This window comes from Notothenia coriiceps, unplaced genomic scaffold (assembly GCF_000735185.1).
Source record: "Notothenia coriiceps isolate Sejong01 unplaced genomic scaffold, NC01 NC01_scaffold00036303, whole genome shotgun sequence".
Classification (NCBI taxonomy): domain Eukaryota; kingdom Metazoa; phylum Chordata; class Actinopteri; order Perciformes; family Nototheniidae; genus Notothenia; species Notothenia coriiceps.
Window position 1 is genome coordinate 3511 of NW_011369004.1, and position 23802 is coordinate 27312.

General features: G+C 43.0%; 2 protein-coding genes across 2 annotated transcripts; one reads left to right on the forward strand and one right to left on the reverse strand.

Annotated features, from left to right (window-relative positions):
* Positions 1 to 529: 529 nt before the first annotated feature.
* Positions 530 to 10764, reverse strand: LOC104963493 (fatty acid synthase). The gene is made up of 15 exons (XM_010792091.1): positions 10736 to 10764; positions 9868 to 10046; positions 9227 to 9346; positions 8952 to 9074; positions 8520 to 8743; positions 8124 to 8325; positions 7204 to 7355; positions 6810 to 6901; positions 6326 to 6720; positions 5539 to 5730; positions 5206 to 5433; positions 4348 to 4559; positions 4114 to 4212; positions 3702 to 3953; positions 530 to 3256 (listed from the first exon to the last, which is right to left on the reverse strand). Exons 1-15 carry the CDS (start codon positions 10762 to 10764, stop codon positions 3116 to 3118), a joined length of 2640 nt encoding a protein of 879 aa, XP_010790393.1. The 3' UTR covers positions 530 to 3115.
* Positions 10765 to 11428: 664 nt separating this feature from the next.
* On the forward strand, positions 11429 to 23471 carry LOC104963494 (fatty acid synthase-like). Its single transcript, XM_010792092.1, has 15 exons — positions 11429 to 11624; positions 11856 to 12045; positions 12386 to 12480; positions 12928 to 13062; positions 14493 to 14696; positions 14820 to 14935; positions 15488 to 15663; positions 15781 to 15972; positions 16079 to 16159; positions 16929 to 17114; positions 17208 to 17387; positions 17621 to 17824; positions 19674 to 19990; positions 20750 to 21149; positions 23416 to 23471. Exons 1-15 carry the CDS (start codon positions 11439 to 11441, stop codon positions 23469 to 23471), a joined length of 2718 nt encoding a protein of 905 aa, XP_010790394.1. The 5' UTR covers positions 11429 to 11438.
* Positions 23472 to 23802: the final 331 nt, after the last annotated feature.

Below are 23802 nucleotides of genomic sequence, written 5' to 3' on the forward strand. Positions count from 1 at the left end.
GACATTTCTGTTAACTGCAACCTGTGGCATACTTTGTGTTACAATATATTCTGATAATGTAGATTCCACTCGAATCACTGCATGTTGCTCTGTCTAAAGATTTAGTTTTAGATATTGCAATACATGTGTTCATTGTTTTTATTTATTTCATCTTAAGCTTCTTGATGAAAAACAGAACACCCACATGACAGTAAGGATTGTGGATCAGTAGCCTCTAATACTAACCATTTAATAATCATAATAATAAAAAAATAACTTAAAAAACATGGGTTCTGGACACTAAATCGACCATATGTACATTCAAACCATAGATTCAAACATACAAAATGTGACTTAATTCTACCATAGTGTAAATTGGAAAAGCTGATTAATACAGCATTTCTTCAATCTAAATGTGACCTGCACACAATGTAATTTGCTTTGCTTTACTAAGCCGTTTTCACAGTAAGCCCTGTAGATTGTCCACACATTCACATATTCTTTATCTCCCTTTAAGGAGAATTTTTGGAAAAACACAAAATAGTCATACACTTATTAGCGAGATGCCTTTATTAGTCATAACAAAAGAATACTGGAAATATTACAATAATATAAGAGATGAGCATACACTGTCTCTTCCTTCTCCTCTTCACAGCAATCACTCCCCACGTCTGCCTCCGGTCAGCGGACTCTTCATAGACCAGGTGGAGGTCTCAGAGGTCACGCTGACTGCTGCGGGGGGGGGGGGGGGGTGTCATGAAATTAAGTGAGGGTCATGGAAGTCAGAGACAGCTCTGGGAGGATAAGGCCTTCCAGCAAAGACCCCAGGAAAGAGGAGATCCCCCTACTAGATCAGTTGTGTCCTAATACAACGGCGGCCTTAGTAGTCATTCACAACCTAACAGCTGATTTAAGGAAAGACACAGCATTTAGTGACACATTAAGGTACCTATTCACTATTCAAATACTGTAACAGTCACTAGTTTTGGCCCTCAGTAACACCTTGTGTTCACATAGATCAGTAACACGTTTGTAAGCTGGGAAAAATGTGCCTGGACAGACCCTTTTACCTTATCAGATATTATTATTTCCTTGTTTGCTGATCAGTGTGTCTATTTCATAAACACTGCCTTATGAATCAAGGTAAGCCCTGTCACGAGTTATCCATCTTGTAACGCAGCATCTTCATTTCTACACATTGTTTTTAGTACTGCAGGATACAAATAATAACAGTTTGTTACAAAATTAATATCTATTTTTCATTAGTACCAGGGCATAATAGTATTTAAGGGAAATTGATAAAAACAAATAAAAACAATCCCTTAAAAATAGACTGAATTCGAACGTGTTTTTTCAGCATGTCATGTCAGAACCATCTGTTTTACAAATCAGAATGGTTTATCAATATATTTGTTAAGTATTTAATGACACTGTTAGCAACTATGCACTACATTAATACACATATTTAGTTGTAGGATGCTTTCCATAATTTGTTTGTAACCGTTAACAACCTGCTTTGCATAAAAGCAAAATATTATGAAACCAACAGCAACACTTTTAAAGTGATATGATTGCTACCTCTCACACAGGTAAACACATTTCTTTTGGACAAAATAAAATATAATAAATACAAAATAAAACAAAAGAAAGACTCCAAATGTCCATATAACCAATACTATCAGGTCCTCTTTTGCCAGTCCACAAGTATTTTGTTTCCCATGGCAGTGTAACAGGGTCGTGTGTTTATACTGTTACTGAGCCTGCCTCTCATGCTATTCTAGGCTACATTCTTTTTTTATAGTTGTTGTGATGTTAGAAGCACAGGTGTAACATGGTGTGTAAGACAATCTATTACCATTTAGACATGTTAATTACAAATGATTGAATGATATTTACTGGCATCAATAATGCCAAAAACGAATTAATCCAGCAATGAAGTGTACTGGTCATTCAAATACATGCAAATGCTCTTTACTGATACGACGTTTGTAACAGTCATTTGGGGGTCAATGTTATCTGGTCACAACAGGAGGATACTAGGATTAAGAAAGAAAGTCTTATAACCTGCTGAGCTACAACCAAAATACTTCTTGGCAGCCTTTAAACACACGTCTCTTTTGAACACACCATGTCCACACTGCACTCTCCAGAGCCAGATGTTCTGAGTAACACGTTGATATGTGCATGATATTCATTGTAGCCTTGAACCTAACAACTTGTGGCTTGATATGGATTCAATGTCTGGTCACTGAAAAAAGTAACACAGGGATTGACCAATGAGCTCGTTACACATACTTCTATTACTGTCAAACTCAGAAGCTAATAGCCGTCCAATTCTCTGTATGGGAGACATTTAGAGGAAAATAAAAGAGTTCCTGAGATGTCAAATGATTTGTAAGTCCCTGGGAGACTGGTTCTATCTGAGCAGATGCTGTAAGAGCTGGTCTACTCACAGTTAAGATATCATTTGCCAATTTCCTCCATAATAACGGTAAGAAATGGGACACTTAAGTATTTATGTGTCTGCCTGCTTTGCTGTTAGCTACAGATACCTTTTTAAACTGCTCTCAGTTTGTCTTCCATTGAAGCCTGATAGCTTTGAGTATTGCTTGGTCATTTTATAAATAGATGGAAGGAGCCTGTACAAACATGTTATGTAATGAATGATTTTGTGTTGTGCATATTTTTCCCTAAATAGAAAAAATCCAAATTTTCTTGGATTCTGCTTTGAACAAAGCCTGTGTAAGTAGTTAGAACAGTCGTTTTCTAATAACTTCCTAACTAATTAGTTATTGGCCACTGTATAGCTGGCTCATGATAAGAAATACAAATTGGGATTCCTGCTACAATCCAAAAAAAGTTTAAATGAAATACAGTAACATAGGGAGACCTATCTTAGAATAGCTAAGGTATTAACTGACGGCACCATTTGACAGGAAGAGAAGAGCTCTGAAAGGTAAGAGAGTGAGTCCATTGCCTGAATTGATCAATGAGATTTGAGAAGGTGCATTAAGGTGCATTAGGGAATTTAGGGCAAAATGGCACAGGACTGAAACATGCTGTGTGTTATTCTAACAAGGTTAAAGGTCTACATCCTGAACTCACTGGGGTCAGACATGTTGGGAATGTTGTGGCGTTAGTATGCAGGTGGAGGTGTGGCTGGGGGGTAAGACAGGGAGCTGTGGATGATGGAGCTGATGGACTCCACCCCCTCCCCCTGCAGGAAGGAGCGGTGGTCTCCCTTGATGATGTGGACTGACAGCTTCCCATCACATACCTGGAGACACACACACACACACACACACACACACACACACACACACACACACACACACACACACACACACACACACACACACACACACACAAATCAGTATCTGAGCAGAGAGATATACAAAGACTTTCTGAGGGGGGCCTCGTCAACTAGCTATAAAGCTGAAGTGAAACATGAACATTCATTATTAATTAAAAAATAATAATATTCAGAGAAGAAGAAAAAAAGGAAATAATGAAAATTTGAAATCTGTGTTATATTTAAATAATTTAAAAACAATGGCATGTGTGGTAAAAAAAAATAACAGTAAGAAGAAAATTATTAAATAATCATAATAATAATAATAGTAGAATAAGTCAAAGAAGAACGAAAAGGAAACAAGTAAAAATAAAAAAGGGGAAAAAAATAGAAAAATGTGATTAAAAGAATAAATGATTATGGACATGACCTCTCTGAGCTTGTAGTCAGACCCCAGGTTCTGTTCGTACTCGCTGCTGGTTTTGGCTCGCAGTAACGTCACGTTGCCATGGAACTTTGTTGTGGGCACGTAGCCGTCAGCAGCCTTCAGCTTGTAGTAGAAGGTGGTGGCTGCGAAGTGCAGCAGCTCCCGGCTGATGTTCTTGTGGGCGGAGGTGATCAGGTCCACCGCCGTGCTGACCCGGGCCTCCAGGTCCGCCAGCGGGAGGAGGACCTCCAGGAGCTGCAGTGCAGAGAGACAGCCACGGTTATTTATAGAGCACATTTCAGCTATTCAAAGTGCTTTAAAAAACAACATAAAAAGGATTAAGGAAATACTTAAAAATAAACACTATTAGTTACATTCAAATACATTTTGTGTGCAAATGTCCGGGGCTGTGTACCTTGTTGTATGCGATGCCGGTGAACTGCTGGATGAAGGCACACAGGGCTTCAGTTTCAGCCTCAGACTCTTTGCCTGGGGTCAGCTTGGCCCTGTAACTCTGGAAACCAAACACTTAGTTAACATGACATCATCAACATACAGTTATTTTAAATGTTAAGATTTCCCCAAATGTGTAAATTGCTGTGTACTAAAATATCGTCAGATTATGGTCATGTTGGCTCTTTTCTCTCACCTGGGTGTAAGCTGCCACATAAGAGTGTGATCCGTCGAACAGGAAGAGGTACTCCACAGGTAGGTTCAGGGTCTGAAGCTGGGAGCACATTTCAAACGCCACACAGGCCCCAAAGGAGTATCCAGCGATCCGATAGGGCCCGTCCGGCTGCACCTGTCTGATGCAGTCCAAATAGAACGCTGCCAGAGACTCGATGCTGTCCAGAGGAGCGGCTGGGGGGGGGGGAGAAACAAGTATGAGCTTGATATATTGCATAATCGGTTTAGGGAAAAACACCTAATAAATATGGGATTTTAGGGTGCTTAGGAGAGGTTCTCAGGTCTAAAATGAGATGGACAATACCAATACATAGAACGTTTTTATCTGTATCTGGCTCTGAAAATAGCTTGAGGCAGCAGTTGCTAAGCCAATATGGAAAAGATTGGATATACTATATGTCTGGGAACTTCTAAACCAGTTACTCTAAGAGCATTTCATTGAAACCATTATGTTCCCTTTGTCCTATATCTGTATCTGTATCTAACCAATTTGAAACCAATATTTAAATTGATTAAATTCATGTTTAAGGGCTATTATAGTTAGGGTTATATTAGTTTTAGGGTACTTGGTTAGTGATTTTTAGCTTGTGAATGTTTCTGTATAATACATTAACTCTTTAATTCTAACAAGTGACATGTAATGTAACTCTTTAATTCTAGGTGTGTTAGTATATTATAAATGCTTTCTCTTTAGTGTCTGGGCCCCTATTCTAAAGCTTGGATAGCTAGTTGGGATGTCCCATTCTACAGATCTCCATCATGTCTTGTATTTTGAAGCTTTTTGTGAATAAGATGAATAGAATTGGTTAAAAAATAATACCTTTAGTGCATTGCAGGCCGTAGCAGGGAATGCTGAGTTTGGAGGTGAGAGTCTTGAAGGCGTGGATGGAGCCCTCGATAGGATGGACGAGGAACAGGGCCCTCTCCTGGCTCTGAACCTTGTTGAGGGGGGTCACCGTGGGGCCGTCGGGGTTCACCAACAGCTGGGTCAGATCAGACTCCAACAGAGCGTGAACGCTTTCCCTCTTAGCTGCGGTGTTATGAGAGTCTGGAGATTAGGAAGTAGCAAAGACAGAACATTTATCAATAACAAAGAACTGGATTTAGACTGATCTCTCAGTGATATTTAGTCATGATCCACTCTTACTATTACCATTTGTTCCGCTTGGCTTGCTGCTGGCCAGCTCTCGCAGCTTGTTGATGGTGATCTGGCGGATTTCCCTCATCGCCATGACGATGTCGTAGTCCCGCTCCAGAGTCTGGCGAACTTCAACACCCATCAAAGAGTCCAGGCCCAGGTCAGCCAGAGAGGCATCAGGGTTCAGGCTGCTCACATCCCGCACACCTGAGGGGGGGGGGACAGTTAGGATCCTGCTTACTATGACTACAAAGAATTAGGGTAATGATTGCTTTTGGACCGATTTTTGGTTAAATGCCTTGAATAGAGAAAATGTTTTAGGTTGGGTACTTTAACTCCTGTTAGCAGAACAATTTTGCTACACAATTCTACTTTAAGAAACAAATGATTATAGGTGTATGGCAAATCGTATTTTGATCTGTATAAACAAGTCATTTCTTTTCATTACATATAATTATTTCAACCCCTGTACATGGCTTTGTGAAATCCGACCCTTGTGACTTAAAACGTATATTAATATTTTTAAAGGCATTTCGCAGAATATTTATTATATGCAGTATTTATATTTGAGATAATTATTTTACAAGCTATGCTTTTTGGCCTCAGGCTTCTACTAACTTTGTTTTGTTGTATCTGTATCGTAAAAATATATAATAAAGACAGCTGAATGTCTCATCAGCCATTGTTTTTCCATCTCAGAGCACGGTTATAATCAAGTTTCAGGTTTGTTAAACTTGTTGATTTAACACAATTAACTCAACCTAACAAGGAAAATGATTCAGTCATATAGCGTGTCCCTTACCCAGGATGTGTCCGACAGCATCCACCAGGTCTCTCTTGCTTCCCGCCTCACTCTTCACCACAGTCCTCTCCGCCAGCACGAAGCTGGACATCACCGGGCGCTGCTGGCACAGGAAGCGGTCCAGCACCTCCAGACAGGAAGTGATGCGCTGTGGGAGCGTGCCACCGATCACTGCGTCGTTGCCCCCCATGGTCTCCAGCACCACGCCCACATCGCCGATGGCTCCCCACTGAACCGCCAGTCCAGGTAAGCCATCGTGTCTGCGCTTCTCACACACACGCTCCATGGCCGAGTTGGCGTAACCGTAGTTACTCTGGCCAACGTTGCCACGGCCGCAGCTGACGGAGGAGAAGGCCACGAAATGCTGCAGGTCTGGACAAGACTTTCTCGTCACTCTGGAGAGGAAATAAAGCTCATTAAGATCCAGAGAGAAGCAAAGGAAAGTTCTCTGATATTAGAAGAAGGATGGTTGAGTGTGTCTTACTTGTCCAGGTTTACGGTTCCATCATATTTAGGTTTGTTAACATCGAGGAAAAGCTCAGGAGTCAGATTCTCCAACATGCCATCTTTCAACACCTGGTAATGACATAACAAACATGCAAAATAAGTTGAGATGAGATGTGAATTTAAATGTCGAAGTATTTTTAGATCAATAACACCAGAAAGGTTGGTTTTAACTGCGAGTTTGGATTAGACAGCAGTGCTAGCGTGAAATAAACACAGTTAAGAACTTCTGCCATAGTACCATAACATACTAAGGAATAATTCTGTTCAAAATATTGATTATAGAGCAAATACTGGGGCGTCCATAAGCAGAATGTTCAGCATTAACAACAAACAAAAACACTTATAATGCCACTGATGGTCTAGTGTGTTACCATGGCGAGGTGGAAGACCCCCCCCAGAGGGCCCAGTGAGCCGGCCTCAGCGATGAGTCGCTCTGTTCCCTGCAGTGTGCTGACGTCATTGGTCGACACCAGCACCTCCACACCCTGTGACTTCCATTCACGAACTCGCTTCGCCTGGTAACCTAGCAACAATTACAAAGCGGAACTGTGAAAAAACGAGTTACAGCGATAGCACCTAGAGGAATTAGCGCATAACACTGGTAGGCAATAGTAACCATGTAATCACACTGAATACAGCACTGGCAAGGCAGCTGTAGGTAATGGCAAACTATAGTGGCTCAGTCTGTAGGGACCGAAGGGGCGCCGGTTCACGTCCCAATCGGACTAACCAAAAAAAAGGAAGATTTCAGTCTCTGGATTTTACTACACATTTTTCTGGCAACATTAGCGAGCTAAACTTGTCTGTTACCAACTTTAATAACAATACTGACAAAAGCAGTGTTTCTCCTGTAATTGTATACCCGAAAAGTGGATGGGGACACCCAGGAGGAAAAAGTACAGACATTTCAAATTTAAATCAAATATTCCAGTGTTTTCCCTACTGTATATTTATCCGTGGCAGACCATCGTGAACTGCAGTGGAGCAGTGAGCTTGACTGGCTAAGGTTAGTTTAACTGAACAAGTGAAGTTAAAATAACCTTTCTGGTAGCCTTCAGGTTATAAGTGCGCTAACCTGCTGAATTATTTGATGTTTTTTGGAGGAAATATGTGACGCGATAAATGTGTACACCCTAATAAATACCACAAAATATGACACAATGGTAAGGCAGCTAATCTTGTTGTCTACCAACCATTTTTAATTAGCATTATCCTTTGCGCTGCCTGTGTTTTTCCCACAGCTACATTTCATCACCTCTGACGTCAGCTCAGTTACTCCTATAGTGCTTACCGTTCCTGATGCCTGATCTGGAGGTCAGCACCAGTTTGTGGGCTCCTCTCTCAGTGAGCCATTGAGCCAGCTCCAGACCGAAGCCCCCCAGTCCTCCAGTGATGATGTAGGAATGGGAGGGGGGGCAGAAGGTGCGACAGATAGCTGGGAAAGACACACGGGAAGCAGCTTGGACTGCTGAACCCTTCTCCTCATGACACACCTGTGTAAAGAGAACACCCAGTAAGAGGAAGTAAACTAGTGTGATGTCGGTTTTTTTTTTTTTTTAAAGACAGAGCCATAAAACTATTATTAACAACTGCAAAACACATATGCCATATATCTTTCAATTCTTTTTTCTAATTTCAATCATGAAAGCTTGGTATGTTTGGAACAAGTGCTAGATGAGACACTGACCTGCAGGAGGACTTTGCCGATGTGTTTGCCCTGAGCCATGTATCTGAACGCCTCCTCCACTTGGTCCCTCTCAAACACTGTGGTCTTTAGAGGCTGAACTACACCTCCCATAATGCCTTCCTTCAGCAGCTTGGACACATCCTCCCACTCATGGTTGCCTTCTTCAAAGAGGGCATCCAACAGGATGCCGTGGAAGGCCACGTTCTTCAGGAACAGAGCCATGCCTGGAGAGATTACAGCAACATGACATCAGAGCCAAGCATGCAAAACATTTACCAGGCCTTGGACAATTAAAAGAGTGGTTGTGGTTTAAAAATGCACTTTGAGCTTTTTATTCTGTGCACAATGGCACAGGCACAATTGCAGTGTTAGTATCAACTCTATAAATAATGTTACAATATGCTAAAGTGTGTGAGCCTGAGGTGAACTGACCCAGTGGGTTGTTGTTTGACAGATCGTATTTGCCGATCTCCAGGAAGCGTCCGTGTCTGGCGAGGCATCGAATACTGGCCTGCAGCTTCTCCTCTGCCAGAGAGTTCAGCACTAGATCCGCACCTGAAACACACACATCCAACATGTTTCAAAACCAAAGAAGAAGCATCACAAACACATCCCGGTTGAGGACTGTACTAGTTTTTTTAAATCCTAAATTGAGATAATGATCAAATTGTGTCCCAGCAGGGGTTACTACAGAAAGCGTGTCTGACCTTTGCCCTGTGTGTGCAGCAGGATGTGCTGTTCAAAGGAAGTGTCTCTGGAGTTAGCGAAGGACTCTGCTGAGAGCTGAGGGAACCTCTGCTGCAGGTAGGACCGCTTCTCCGCTGAGCCTGCGCACACACACACACACACACACACACACACACACACACACACACACACACACACACACACACACACACACACACACACACACACACACACACACACACACACACACACACACACACACACACACACACCAAGTTTCAATGATGAGATGATTCATGATACTTCCAATTCAGGATTACAGCAGTTTTATTTAAGACTTTTTTAAAACCACATCAAATTAAATAACAAATACCCATTTGTATTTTGCAGTCACACTTGCAGAAGCATGAAGGATACATGTAATATTTTTGAAAGAAAATTCTAAAGGTTTTTAGGCCTATGTGTTATAGTACTAAGACTTTTTAAGGACCCATGGAAACCATGTAGTTATGATAAAATGATGACAAGAATGACTACAAACATTTAATAAAATAACTGTCGCTGTGAATAAATAAACATTCCGCAGTGAATGAGAAATCCTATCAGAGCTCATTATTTTTGTCTGTATGACAGTGTGTAATGATGAGTGTGAAATGCTCACCGACTGTAGTGAAGACTTTACACTTCTTGCTGAGTGCTATGGCGATGGCGGCCTGGCCGACGCCCCCTGACCCTGAGTGGATGAGAACCGTCTCGCCGGGGCGGAGCCTGCCACGCACCACCAGAGAGTAGAAGGCTGTGGCGTAGACCACCGGCACCGAGGCCGCCTGCTCCAGAGTCCTGAACACAGCAGCATCAGGATGTTATTAAACTATTATTAAAAACATTTATTATATAGTATGGAGTATTTATGCTGATGTGACAGCATCCATGCAGAAACGTAGTTGTATATTTAGAGGACAAAAAGGCAAGACGCTTGTTTATTCCATGTGTAAGAGCAAATGATACAAGTACAAATCAATGTTTGTTTATTCAGAGGTTCCGCCGGAAAGGTTAAAACATTTTCCAAACTCACATTGGTTTCGCATACAGCATCTCTGTAAAGTATGTGTATTCAGCAGTATTCACTTTCTCCACTAAACGGCTCGCTGCAGCTCCCCCTCCCCCCCTCCGTGATTTCCTTAGCGATACACAGCCAAACACAGCCAAACTCAACCTGAACACACACAAAGTCACAGCCGAAATAAAAACAATAAGTGTGGCTTGATATTGAGTAAGAAAAAGGTTTATAGGTTGATAAACGCTGTGAGAATGGGTCTGCAGAGAGAATTTCGCGCGATCCCAACTGTCTGTTATCAGCCTGCAGCAGGGAGAAGAAATCAGCAGGGCTGCCTGCACTGAGTGTGTGTGTGGATTGGTCAATTTGGACCAATCAGCGGGGGCTTAACGTAACGGCTCCGCGGACGTAACGTAACGGCTCCACGGATTGGCCCATTTAGTTCCGGGTACGTGCTTTCGAAAGCACGTACCCGGAAGAATCAAATGACGATGACTTCATGATGACGTTTCACCAACGAGGCGTTTTGGGGAGGTATTTTACTCGCTACAGGGTGTACTTTGAGGGTTTTGACTCTGCACACCGTTTACATGCAGAAAAACCTTCATAACACACAAGGGGACGGGTAATAACCGGAAAAGCATGACACATGTCATGCTTTTCCGGTTATTACCCGTCCCCTTGTGTGTTATGAAGGTTTTTCTGCATGTAAACGGTGTGCAGAGTCAAAACCCTCAAAGTACACCCTGTANAACTTTTTACGCGCACCTTAGCAAATCGCACGAGCGATGTGGTCTCGATTGTCGTTGCTAGAGGACCATGGCCACGCGAAAGACGAGGGAGCGAGCGCGTGCGTGGTTTTCAACAAAAGTGCGGTGTGGTGTGTCCTGCTCGACAATTCTATGAAACGTCAAGCTACCCCACAGCACCCCAAAAAGAAATCTCTGGCGCCGCCACTGAGCCTGACTATTTGTGTTGGGGGGGCCCGACTTTTGTTTTTCTCCAAAGGGGGGGCCTGACAGAAAAAGTTTGGGAACCACTGGTGTAGAACATATCAACCGTTATATGTACTTTTTTGGAAACAATGTAATGTCTCTAATGGCCTTTTGATTGTGAGTGTCTTTATAAGGAAATGCTATATTGCTGAGCTAAGGTGTGTGTATGTATTCCCAGGTATGGGGACTCAGTGGGCCGGGATGGGCCGCAGCCTCATGCAGCTGCCTGACTTCAGAGAGTCCATCCTGAAGTCGGACGTGGCTCTGAAGGAGACCGGCCTGGTGGTGTCCAGCCTGCTCATGGACGCAGACGAGGCCACTTTTGAAGACACCGTTCACGCCTTCGTTGGCCTGGCTGCCATACAGGTAGAGTAAAGACGCCATGTGTAATGCGGGAACTCTTGCAAATGTATGTCATTTGATATAGACTACAGGGTAGGAAATTCATGTAAATATGTTTTACTTTGATTTAGATATAAGTTATTTCATATAATGTAACTGATATAGAGCAAAAGCAGGTTTAATTGTATCGCCGTAGTGAATCAGAAAATACAGAAACTATGGGAATAATCACATTTGTTTTGTGGCCTTTTCCAGATAGCTCAGATCGACCTGCTCACTAAGCTGGGCCTTGTGCCTGATGGGATCGTGGGTCACTCTGTAGGAGAGCTGGCCTGTGGCTACGCTGACGGCTCCCTCAGCCACACTGAGGCCCTGCTGGCTGCCTATTGGAGGGGCCGCTGCATCAAGGAGGCCAACCTTCCTCCAGGAGGCATGGCTGCCATCGGTGAGAGACAGCTGGGATTGTTTTCCATATTTTAAAATATGCTTGCATGAAATATGCACAATGTCTTACATGAAATGAAAATCGCCGTAGTCTAGGTGTCGGGATTTTAAAAATCTTTCAGTCAAATTACATTCTTATTGATAATATGTGACCTGCTGTCTGTCGGATGTTGCAACAGCGCATTCAAAGATAAACTGGATTTATGTTAACAACTTGTGTTATGGCCCTTTTGGTACTGGTACATCGCCCCCACCCTGTTGGCTGCTCTGAAGAATTACACTTAGTATTTGTTTTTATTAGATGGTACACATCTTTTACATTAGTATGTGTTTTGTTCCAGGATTAACGTGGCAGGAGTGTATAGCTCAGTGTCCTAAGGGAGTGGTCCCTGCCTGCCACAATGCTGAGGACACCGTCACCATCTCCGGCCCTCAGGTCAGACATTCCTTCAGAACCTGGTAACACTCAGAGAACCTGAGTAATGCACAGTCTGACTATACTGAACAAAACAAAATCGAGGTGACTACGTTTCAATGAACTTTTCGTGACCGCTAGAGGCTCAACAAAGACTTGGTACCTCTATCGTTATGTACAAAAGAATAACGTTAGGTTTAAAATGCTATTGCTGCTAAATACTAAGTTTAGAAACACTACTTCGAAAATGCAAACCGTTTTTGAAAAAGGAGAAGAAGAATACAGTAATTTGTCAACAGCTATAACATAACTACACAGAAAACAATGCTTTGGACTTTGTTAAAACAATGTCAGGTTTAGAAGAACAATAGAATGTATTTTCTAATGAAAGACTGCTTTTCACTCATCTAGTGTTTCCCAGGTGCAGGATGTTGTGTATTGACAGGTGTGTTGTGTGTGTTCCATCAGGCAGCCATCACTGCGTTTGTTTCCGAGCTGAAAGAGCAGGGAGTGTTTGCAAAGGAGGTGCGCAGCGCTGGTGTCGCCTTCCACTCCTACTACATGGCCTCCATCGCCCCCACCCTGCTGGCTGCTCTGAAGAAGGTACGTAGCTCTGCTGCATTCCAACAGTGAGCAACAGTGCAGCTCTGCTTCGACATTCTCATTAAGAGTTTATTATCGTCATGCAAAGACAGCGTGATGAACGTGTTGGTTGCTTTAATTTAGAACCTTTCTTTTTTTGGATTCTTGGCATGTCAGAATGTTATCTCTTAAATTCAAATATGTGTCAAAAAGCATGCATATACCGTAATTTTCGGACTATAAGGCGCACCTGAATATAAGCCGCAGCAGCTAAATTGAATGATGTGTACATATATAAGCCGCACTGGACTATAAGCCGCAGGTGTTTTAATGTTTAATTACCATATGTAAGGGTTCGTGCACAGAGGGGATTGTCGGGAAAGAGATGGCTGTTTGAGGAAGCTCCCATTTATTAACATTTCAACAAACAAGTTGCATATTTGCATAACGTATTCAAGTGTTAGCATTTAGTGCAATAGTAGCTACAGAACATGTACTGTGCTGTGTAAACTGTACTGTATCACATAGCGTTTCAGACACACAAACTTTTTAACTTTCAAACTTAAACGGTGCGCTCCCAGCGCACGTACCGGCAGTGATCTACAGCAGCGGTTTTCAACCAGTGGTACGGGGACAAACTGTCTCGCTCTCGTAATGTCTGTCTGTCTTGCTCTCGTTCTGTCTCTCGTACCACTCTCGGTTCCACTTTTACTTTTGCGCGCTACCTGTCTCACCCTTTTCCGGCCTCTTTTCCGGCCTCCAGCTTTTCCTGCTGGAACCCGCCGCTTAAAGTTGGGGGTCCGCGGACCGGCCATAGAGCCCATAGAGTTAAAGGTGGTGGCCGTGAGCTGTACAAATCCATAGATTAGCCGCACCGTTATATAAGCCGCAGCGTCGAAAAATGGGGAAAAAGGCGCGGCTTATAGTCCGAAAAGTACGGTAGTCAAAATAATAGTAGTAGTGAAGTGATGTCGTATTTCTCTAGGCCAACCCGGAAGTAGGCAACACAAGGGCTTCCTTGACAAAAAGCCAATGGGATTGTTCCTTTGGATTTTGGAATATTGCGGAAAACAAAATATATGTTAAAACGTTTATGATACTTAAGCAGGATAATGTCCACATATTAACCAAAACCCTTTTTGAGGCATTAAAGCAATTGCCAGAAGTAAAAAGCTAGTACATCAGCACCACTAAGCTAAAGGCAGCTAACGTTTGGTGTGATGACGTTAAATAGTTTCTTGTTAGTAAACACCTTTTTTAAGATGCGTAAAAGCTGCAGACATTCACCAGTGGGGTATTTATTGATGTATTTTATGTTGTGGAACAAAACTAGAAAATCCCTTTTAGCTTGTGTTAACCACATACCTCATTTCAGGAATCTAATAACATAGTTGGACTCATTGCTGCTGCACTCTTTTGATAAGTAATGTGAAATGTCTTCTTGTGTGAAGGTGATCAAGGAGCCTCGGCTGCGCTCCCCCCGCTGGGTGAGCACCAGCATCCCTCAGGCAGACTGGGACTCTCCTCTGGCTCTGTACAGCTCGGCTGATTACCACGTCAACAACCTGGTGAGCCCCGTGCTCTTCCACGAGGGCCTCAGCCTGGTGCCGGAGAACGCTGTGACCGTGGAGATAGCCCCTCACGCTCTGCTGCAGGTACGCAACCAAGACCACAGAACCCTTGTGTCCTGGGAATTGTAGTCCTATAGAGTTCATTCACTACAGAGACTGCCACTGTTCTGATTAACTTAACATGTTTCCTGCTCGTTTTCTGCACAGGCGATCCTGAAGCGTAGCTTGAAGCAGACATGTTCCATCCTCCCGTTGATGAAGAGAGGCCACGCCAACAACCTGGAGTTCTTCCTGTCAAACGTTGGGAAAATCTACATGAACGGGTCAGTAAACGCCTCACTTCAATGTTTAGTCGAACACATGGTGATGAGTTGATCATAAAGCAAGAAATAATAAATAAAGGAAATTAAACATGTAAGGAATAGCAAAGGTGTTGATATATATGGATAATTTTAATTATGTTAAATATATATAAATATAGATACAAATGTCAATGTGTGTATTATTAGATAATTACCTATCATTTAATATAAAGACTTTATTGAGCATACGTAAGGCATAAGTAGATAATACATACTATGAGAACAACACAATATACAAACATTTCAAGGAAATCAAAAAGGAATCTGAAAATATAAATATAATTACAAAGTTTAACAGTTATTTTTCAATTAGTTGGCATAGATAACATTATAAGACACAAAGATTTGAGAAAAGGCTTAAAACAAAAAAGGCATAAATCTTGCAACCTTACCTAACTTACTACTATCTTGTTTAGTCATAAAAAAACAACAATTTGAGGTCCATTTGCTTCTCTTTGTTCCTGGAAGCAGTTTCCGATTGCTAATATTGAATCTTTTAATGCTCCTCTTCAGCCTCAACGTGGACAGTAACAGCCTCTGCCCGGCGGTGAAGTACCCTGTGCCGGTGGGAACCCCTCTGATCTCGCCCCTGCTGCAGTGGGACCACTCCCAGACCTGGGACGTTCCCAAGGCCGAGGATTTCTCCTCAGGCTCAGGAGGATCCAACTCTGCCGTTGTCTATAATATCGGTAAGAAATTATCATCTGGGTCAAAAACTAGTTCTGCTTTCTTTTGTCATATTAATATTAAGAAAAGGTGCTTTAGAATTAAATTTAGATTTTAAACCCTTCTTTGGCCAAAAATAGACATCAACCCAGAGTCTCCAGACTACTACATGCTTGGTCACTGCATCGATGGGCGTGTCCTCTACCCGGCCACGGGCTACCTGGTGCTGGCTTGGCGTACCTTGATGAGAAGCCTAGGCGCTGTCATGGAGAGCACCCCTGTAACCTTTGAGGACATCACCATCCACAGGGCCACCATCCTGCCAAAGAGCGGTGAGAGCACAGCAGGGGGTGTGAGCATTGAGGGGGGTGTTTGATTAGGATGTAATGATGAACCTGTAATGTCTCTTTTCTCTCCTCACCTTTCTGTTCATCACAGGCTCGGTCCAGCTGAAGGTGCACCTCATGCCTTCCACAAACAAGTTTGAGGTTTCAGAGAATGGAAACCTGGCTGTCAGTGGTACGTAGATTCTCAACCTGCATTGTTTGACAGTGCAAACACACAGGAGGGTTTCTGGACAGACCAGACTTCTTTCAATTTGAATGTTTGATTTAGAAATGTGGGTTTTATTCAACTTCACTTCTGGTCTATGTCGTGTTTTCAACATCAAATGTTGTGTCACTGAGAGGCTGAATAGTTCACCTGGTAGAAATGGCGGCTCATGTACAGTGGCTCATTCCCCAATAAAGTGGACCCGGGTTTGAGTCCAATAATCGGCGCATGTGTGTCTTTGATGCCTCCAAATCCTAGACAATATCTGTCTTACTTATAGATGTAGGTTTAGGACTACTTCCACATAAGGATGTCCGTCATACGTTTTATGATCCAATTTTATTTGAATTACATTTTTTACTTTATATGGTTCTTTGTTTAGGCCTGCATTATAATGAGTTCACCACATAGTATTCATATGCCTCTATCAGGTATGACTCCTATCCTCTTTGATCACTATTTGATGTGTCAATGGGACAAAATGGAAGTAATGGGGGTTTATGCAGCGATGTGTAAGTCTCAACCAGCAGTTCCAGTGACAATGATAATCAACGTCAGTCCCTTGTAGAGATGATCCATAACAAGAGGTCGACCTAGGCATCAGGGTCTGCTTCTGTGTATAAACTGCAATAATCCTAGAAAATGATCCTTTTGTTGCCCCCCTTTTTATTTTCAAAATGCAGTCTCACCAGTAACCTCTGCCTTCCTTCTGCTCTTTATCCCTTGTGATTTTCAGGTAAGGTGAGCATCTTGGAGGATGCAGCCCTTGACTCATTCCACAGTCAGATAAAAAACCAAGCGGCCTACATCGCCGGTGACTCCAAAATGAAGCTGACCGCACATGACATCTACAAAGAGCTGCGACTGCGCGGATACGACTACGGAAAGACCTTCCAAGGAATCTTAGAATCCAACAATGCAGGTGTGTGTCTGTTTTTCATTTATCAACCCAACACTCTGGTGTTCTATATTGTTTGTGCTGATTGGCTACCGTAATGTGATTGGCTGCCTCCAGGAGACAGTGGGAAGCTGCAGTGGTCCGGAAACTGGGTGACCTTTCTGGACACCATGCTGCAGATGATGGTGGTGGGGCTGTCAGGGCGCAGTCTGCGTCTGCCCACCAGGATCCGCTCCGTGTGCATCGACCCATCTCTGCATCTGGAGAAGGTCTGCGACGACGCTGAGGGAAAACAAGGTGTGGTTTCACTTTAATGAAAAAATGGTTTCTATCATGTCCAAATTATGTAAACAAGTGGTGTTTAGAGGTTAAACTGTAGATACAAACAGATAACCTATATAGAAAGATCCCTATGCCATTTAGAAATATAAATTCCTCTCTTTTGTGTCCAGATATTTAAAATGTTGGAACTGAGCTAACGTGCTAACCTTCTATAGGTCTTGAACTAATTATCTCTTTCATTCCCGTAGCTGCCGATGTCCATGTAAACCGTTGCCTTGACCACATTGTTGCCGGTGGAGTCCAGATCAGCGGTCTGCACGCCACTGTGGCCCCCCGCCGACAGCAGCAGCAGAGCCCCCCCACCCTGGAGGAGTTTGTGTTTGTTCCCTACGTGGACACAGAGTGCCTGACGTCCAATGGGAAGGTTGCAGAGCAGCTGAGGCTCTGTAAAGGTACAGACACCTGCCAGGAAGGCTTTATGAATGTTGCTATTTCTTATGTGAGGCAATGCAAAGTTGACATCGCTTCACACTTCTTTGTTATGATGACCTCACAATAATCAAGACAACATAACTTATAGGAATGGGAACCATACATTTTCCTAATTTCTATTATTTTAGTGCAGTGGTTCTCAAACTTTTTCTGTCAGGCGGGGGGAAAAAGTTGGGCCCCCCTAACACAAATAGTCACGTAATGGGCCAATGTAACATTTCTTAAAATACATCAATATGAACGTGAGCAACAAAAAAAAAAAAATCCCTTTGCTAGAACAGTGATAATAAAACAATGCTCAATAAGTCTGTGTGCTCAAAAAAAAAATACATAATACAATTGTGCAATCCCTTTGCTAGAACAAATCTGTGCAACAAAATGAAAAGAAAGAAAATGCTGATATTTGGCAAAAAAGTGTGTCCTATCATTAGTGGCTGCAATGAGCCTGTCTGGCACAGCACATTTCTTCAAAACGGGGTTGCAGGCTCAGTGGCGGCGCCAGAGATTTATTTGGGGGTGCTGTGGGGTAGCTTGACGTTTCATAGAGGGTGCTCAAACATTTAGGGTTTCCCATTAATGTACCGGGCGCTACAGTGGAATTTTCTACTGCAACAATCCCCACGCATATACACAGTTTACCCACGACTGTTACAATGAAGGCTCAATAATCAGCTCACGGCATATAGGGGTAAGCAGGGGTAAAGTGCTATATTTATAAGTGGGGAGTGGACCTCACATAGGGGGGTCCGGGGGCAAGCTCCCCCGGGACGACTTTTTAATTTTTTATATAAGTTGAAAGCATCAATCTGGTGCACTTTGAGAGCAAAATGAAGAGATCTATGGATACCTCTCTCAACACCCATATGAAACAGAACTGTAAACAGATTTACTTTTTCTTTATGGATATTTTACAAATCACTCCCCTTTCAAACTTCTTGTTTTACTGTCATATAGTATTTCACACCTGTTTTTCATTTATTCTCTTACGTTGTTATAACTATAATGATCATATAAACGTGTGCCTCGGAAATAATTGTTTACATAGTTCGTCACCAAAAGGTTTGAGTGGGCGCGCCCCCCACTTTGAGAAACACTGTTTTAGTGTGTCATATGCTTATTTCACAGAAAGAAAAAATATTTTTAAAACCCTTTACACAATTAATTTTCAAATTCACAATAGATATGTATTTTTATATTCATAGGATATCAACTAATTGCATACAGTTAATGTTATTAACTACGATAATTAAAAAGTAATCTTTTCATTCATTAAATGATTCACAAGTTAGTTTTAATAGGTGCCATCTGTTGCTTCGCTAAAGAACAGTCCGTGGATCACGGCCTCCTACCTTTGCAACCAATCTTCTCATGGTGCTGACACAACGACAAAAACGGAATATATCACTTTGTGCAGCGTCATCCATCGAGTGCCTTATGTATATTTATGAACCAATAGTCAGAACCAAAATTCTCAAAAATTGGAACCAAGTTTTTCTTCCCAAACTCCAATTAGGTTTTTATAAAAGATTGATCAAGTTGGAGAGTTGGAACAAATGAATGCATAGGTGGGAAGAGTTTGCGTGGAAATGACTACTACGGTACTTACTATTTTCTTGACATTTTTATTTGCTATGACAGCTTGAAGTTTACATTACACAACAGCAGACCTAATCCTCAAACTTATAGAAAACATATGGCCTTATTAAACTGTAAGTTGTTGGTTTTATTTATTTTGTTCAACCTGTTTCCTTTTTTTGTATCATCTCCCACATCATTTCCTAAGACTTTTTCCCCGCTCTTTGCATCCAGGTCTAATACAAAGACTGCAGCGAAAGTTGGCCCCCCATGGTGTGAAGCTGTCCATCCCCGGCCTGCAGGGGGAGTCAGAGGGCCCTCTCCCCAGCCCGGAGCCCTCTGAGCCGGGCCTGCTGCGGCTGCTGACCCTGCTCTGCGGCTTGGAGCTAAACGGAAACCTTCATTCTGAACTGCAGCAGACTGTGGAAAAGCACCGGGGGTGCCTGCTGCAGGACGAGCTGCTGCAGGGCCTCCTGGACAACCCCCCCCTCAGACACTGCCTGGACACTACCCTGGAGAACTGCATGCCTGGCAAGATCAAAGTCCTGGAGGTAAGACTGTGTAACAGATTAAAAACTGACAGAAAACAAAAGTCATGTAGATTCAGAATGGATGAATTATGATTTAGGCCCTGTGTCCACAGAGCGTATTTTTGTCAGAAAGGTGCAGGCAGGGGGCTCGGGGAGAGTAGGGTGGCCGACAGGTGGAAAGGCACTTCAACGGCCCTAAACACTTCCATTTGCAGTGTTTACCAAAAGCACTGCATAATCGAAACGCTGCAAATACAAAACGCTGCAAGGAGCTCAAAACACAACGGAAACCAGGGGACAGTAAAAAGTGACGCACACAGATGGATTCGGAGCACTTGCTGCAGTTCAGGACTATAAAGTTGTCTGTCACTGTCGCAGAGTTAGTCTGGTTCATTATTCTAATGTTCTGTCAGTATATCTGAAATAACTACGTTAGCTAGCTAGCTTACAGCAGATTTGCAATAATGTGATCTCCTGGTTAAATTAAGCCTATAAAACATTTTTGGGTCTTTGTTATGATAGTTTCGGCCTGAAAGACATAAAATCAGGCTTCTCCCACGATTTCTACGACTTCACCCGCGGCTTTTTTGAACCAATAGAAGTGATCAAACCGGGCACATAAAAATGTTGGTGCGCTTAGAAAAAAGACTTATGTACTCTCTCCTAATAAGAAACCATTTAAAAAAAGATGCTGTCTCTCAGAAAAGACACCATGTGGACACAGGATGATAGTCTCTAAAGATCTAGTATTAACCCTCTTCACCTCCTGACCCCTCTCAGGCTCTCTCCAGTGACGGGCAGCTCTTCTCTCGCATTCTATCGCTGCTCCACATCCAGCCCATGCTGCGGGTGGACTACACTGCTACAGCGCCCCAACTTGACCTCATGACCCCCCACCAGGCCACTCTGGAGGAGATGGCAGTGGCCTCAGCTCAGTGGGACCCCATGACAGGCCCGGCCCCTGGAGGCGCAGTAGCAGACCTCGTGGTGTGTAACCACGCCTGGGGCCCCTTGAGGACGGACCCTGGAGTGCTGGTGGCAAATCTGGCTTCTGGAGCCAAAGAGGGGGGGTTCGTTCTCCTCCACACCCTGCTGAAGGGGGAGACTCTGGGGGAGATGGTCGCCTTCCTCTCCAGCACCGCTCAGAACAACGCCCAGCAAGGACTCCTCACACAGGTTAGTGGAGACAATGTGCAAATCAATTCTTCATAACATTACCCTTCTACCTTTTTATATCTACTGCTTTTTTTTCCCTCTTTTCTTTTGTATTCTCATATTGTATTTTATTTGAAATAATGTAAACTCATGTAACATGCTGAAATGTTAAACATAGGGTATTCTATGCGATTATGCTTAAATTATATTAAATTAAATGAAAAAGGACAGTTTCTGCCCTCTAGTGGTAAAAAGTAAGTGAGCTTTAAAAGTTCATGATATGCTCAAGTAGTATTTGTTATCCTATTGCTACATTCTATAAATGTGAGTTGTACATCATATGTTCTAACATTAGCTGCAGGAGTAAGTATACAAAAGTGTGCAGATTATATCTTAAGACAAACCAAATAAAAGGCTTACTTTAAAACTTGGATATCATAAATGTGTATTTTGATATTCAAATGTTATAACAAATTAATGACCCCAGACATTTTTTAAAGACCTGCAGAAATCCAGGCCTCTGTATTTATATGACTTGAAGAGAGACTTGAGTTTTGTAAGATATAAACAGTAAAATAGTAAGTAACTACATTTCCCCTTTTTTTTTTTTTTACATCCCTATGATGCGACCTCTAAAATTGTAGCAATTTTTTCAATAATTACCGTAATTTTCGGACTAAAAGGCGAACCTGAATATAAGCCGCAGCAGCTAAATTGAATGATGTGTACATATATAAGCCGCACTGGACTATAAGCCGCAGGTGTTTTAATGTTTAATTACCATATGTAAGGGTTCGTGCACAGAGGGGATTGTCGGGAAAGAGATGGCTGTTTGAGGAAGCTCCCATTTATTAACATTTCAACAAACAAGTTGCATATTTGCATAACGTATTCAAGTGTTACCATTTAGTGCAATAGTAGCTACAGAACATGTACTGTGCTGTGTAAACTGTACTGTATCACATAGCGTTTCAGACACACAAACTTTTCAACTTTCAAACTTTAACGGTGCGCTCCCAGCGCACGTACCGGCAGTGATCTACAGCAGTGGTTTTCATCCAGTGGTACGGGGACAAACTGTCTCGCTCTCGTAATGTCTGTCTGTCTTGCTCTCGTTCTGTCTCTCGTACCACTCTCGGTTCCACTTTTACTTTTGCGCGCTACCTGTCTCACTCTTTTCCAGCCTCCAGCTTTTCCTGCTGGAGCCCGCCGCTTAAAGGTGGGGGGCGCGGATCGGCCATAGAGCCCATAGAGTTAAAGTCGGTCCTTCTACAAAAGTTGACATAGTTTTCTCCCAGGCGTTTTGCGGATAAGGGTAGTCTAAACGGAACTAAACTGAACAGCAAAACACTATATAAAAAAGAAGCAACACATGCTTTGGTTGCAATGTTCGGATTTACCTTGTACATTCGAATTGAGCTGGAGCCCCCCAGAAGATATCATAACCCTCACCCTAACCGGCGAACGGATAGAGGTCTTTCTCGTGGATTTGAGGGGTACGGGCTCGAATTGCACTCTCGGTCCAATCTGGTGACCCTTTGGCATGGGTGAAAGTTCGAAAAGACTACGCCGCAAGAACTCTGTTTCGTCCTTACATACTGCAACCACCGGGCGCACGCTTCGAGAGAGGTCCGATGAACTTCGGATAGAGCCGCCCGGCCCTTTCACCCTCGGAAAGAGCGGGCGGTCGTTACGGAGCTCTGTTTGGCAGTGGATATGCAACTGGTGCATTTCGGACAGAGACTACGACCTGCAAAACGTCGACCGACGTGTATTTGTCGTTGGAATGTGTACACAATTTATTTCGGATTTATTACCTAGCGAGAGACGAGACTTATACAAGCGAGACGACAACACAACAACGTATCCGGTTGGGTGGAACGGATACCAAAACACGTCTTCCTTGCCTCCCTGAAAAAATAAAACGTAGGAATAAAGGGTTATCTTTGAGTAATTACATCGCAACATACACCAAGAAAGTATACGGTGTCGAAAACCATCGGCAAAAATTTTCGTTATCGAGTGAAGTCCGGCACCAATACGAGTAATAAGTGCGATTCCCCCGCAACCAAGCCGGGAAGCGAAACGCAGCCCCCGGCTGTGCGGGAACGGACCAACTACGATACTATAGACTCGCGTAATGGTGCCCGGACAGCCACTCGATGGACGAAATGTGAAGATTGTATATTATTCATCTTGGTACGACCTAGTACAAAAAGCACGGAATGGTCATTGGCAGAATTTCCGACAAAGACAATGATTGTTCAACATTACCATCTCTTAAGCGTCAGAATGGCATAAGCCCCCAGCCGGGGGACCGAGGACGGGCGCCATCGCAACGGCGTAAGGGTGTACGGGCACCCCGAACTCTCGCGCGCAGTCGGGGACCGCACGAAGACTACCGAGACGGCGAAGCGGACTTGGTTTTGTCAATCGTACTATTTATCGTATGTAAAATTGTAAATAATAAGGGCCATGCATTAAACCCAACACGTATCGTGTTTTCGGTCGTCTCATTTTGTGTGCAGTCCGACAAAAGTTACAAAAAAAAATTATGTGATACAAGATGAGGAAAATTGGACTGAGCTACGTTAGTATTACCAAACTTTCTGTGACCCTCCTGTAATAATGTCTTCGAAAAAATGAAGTGGAAACCACCAAACGGCTGGGTGGAAACA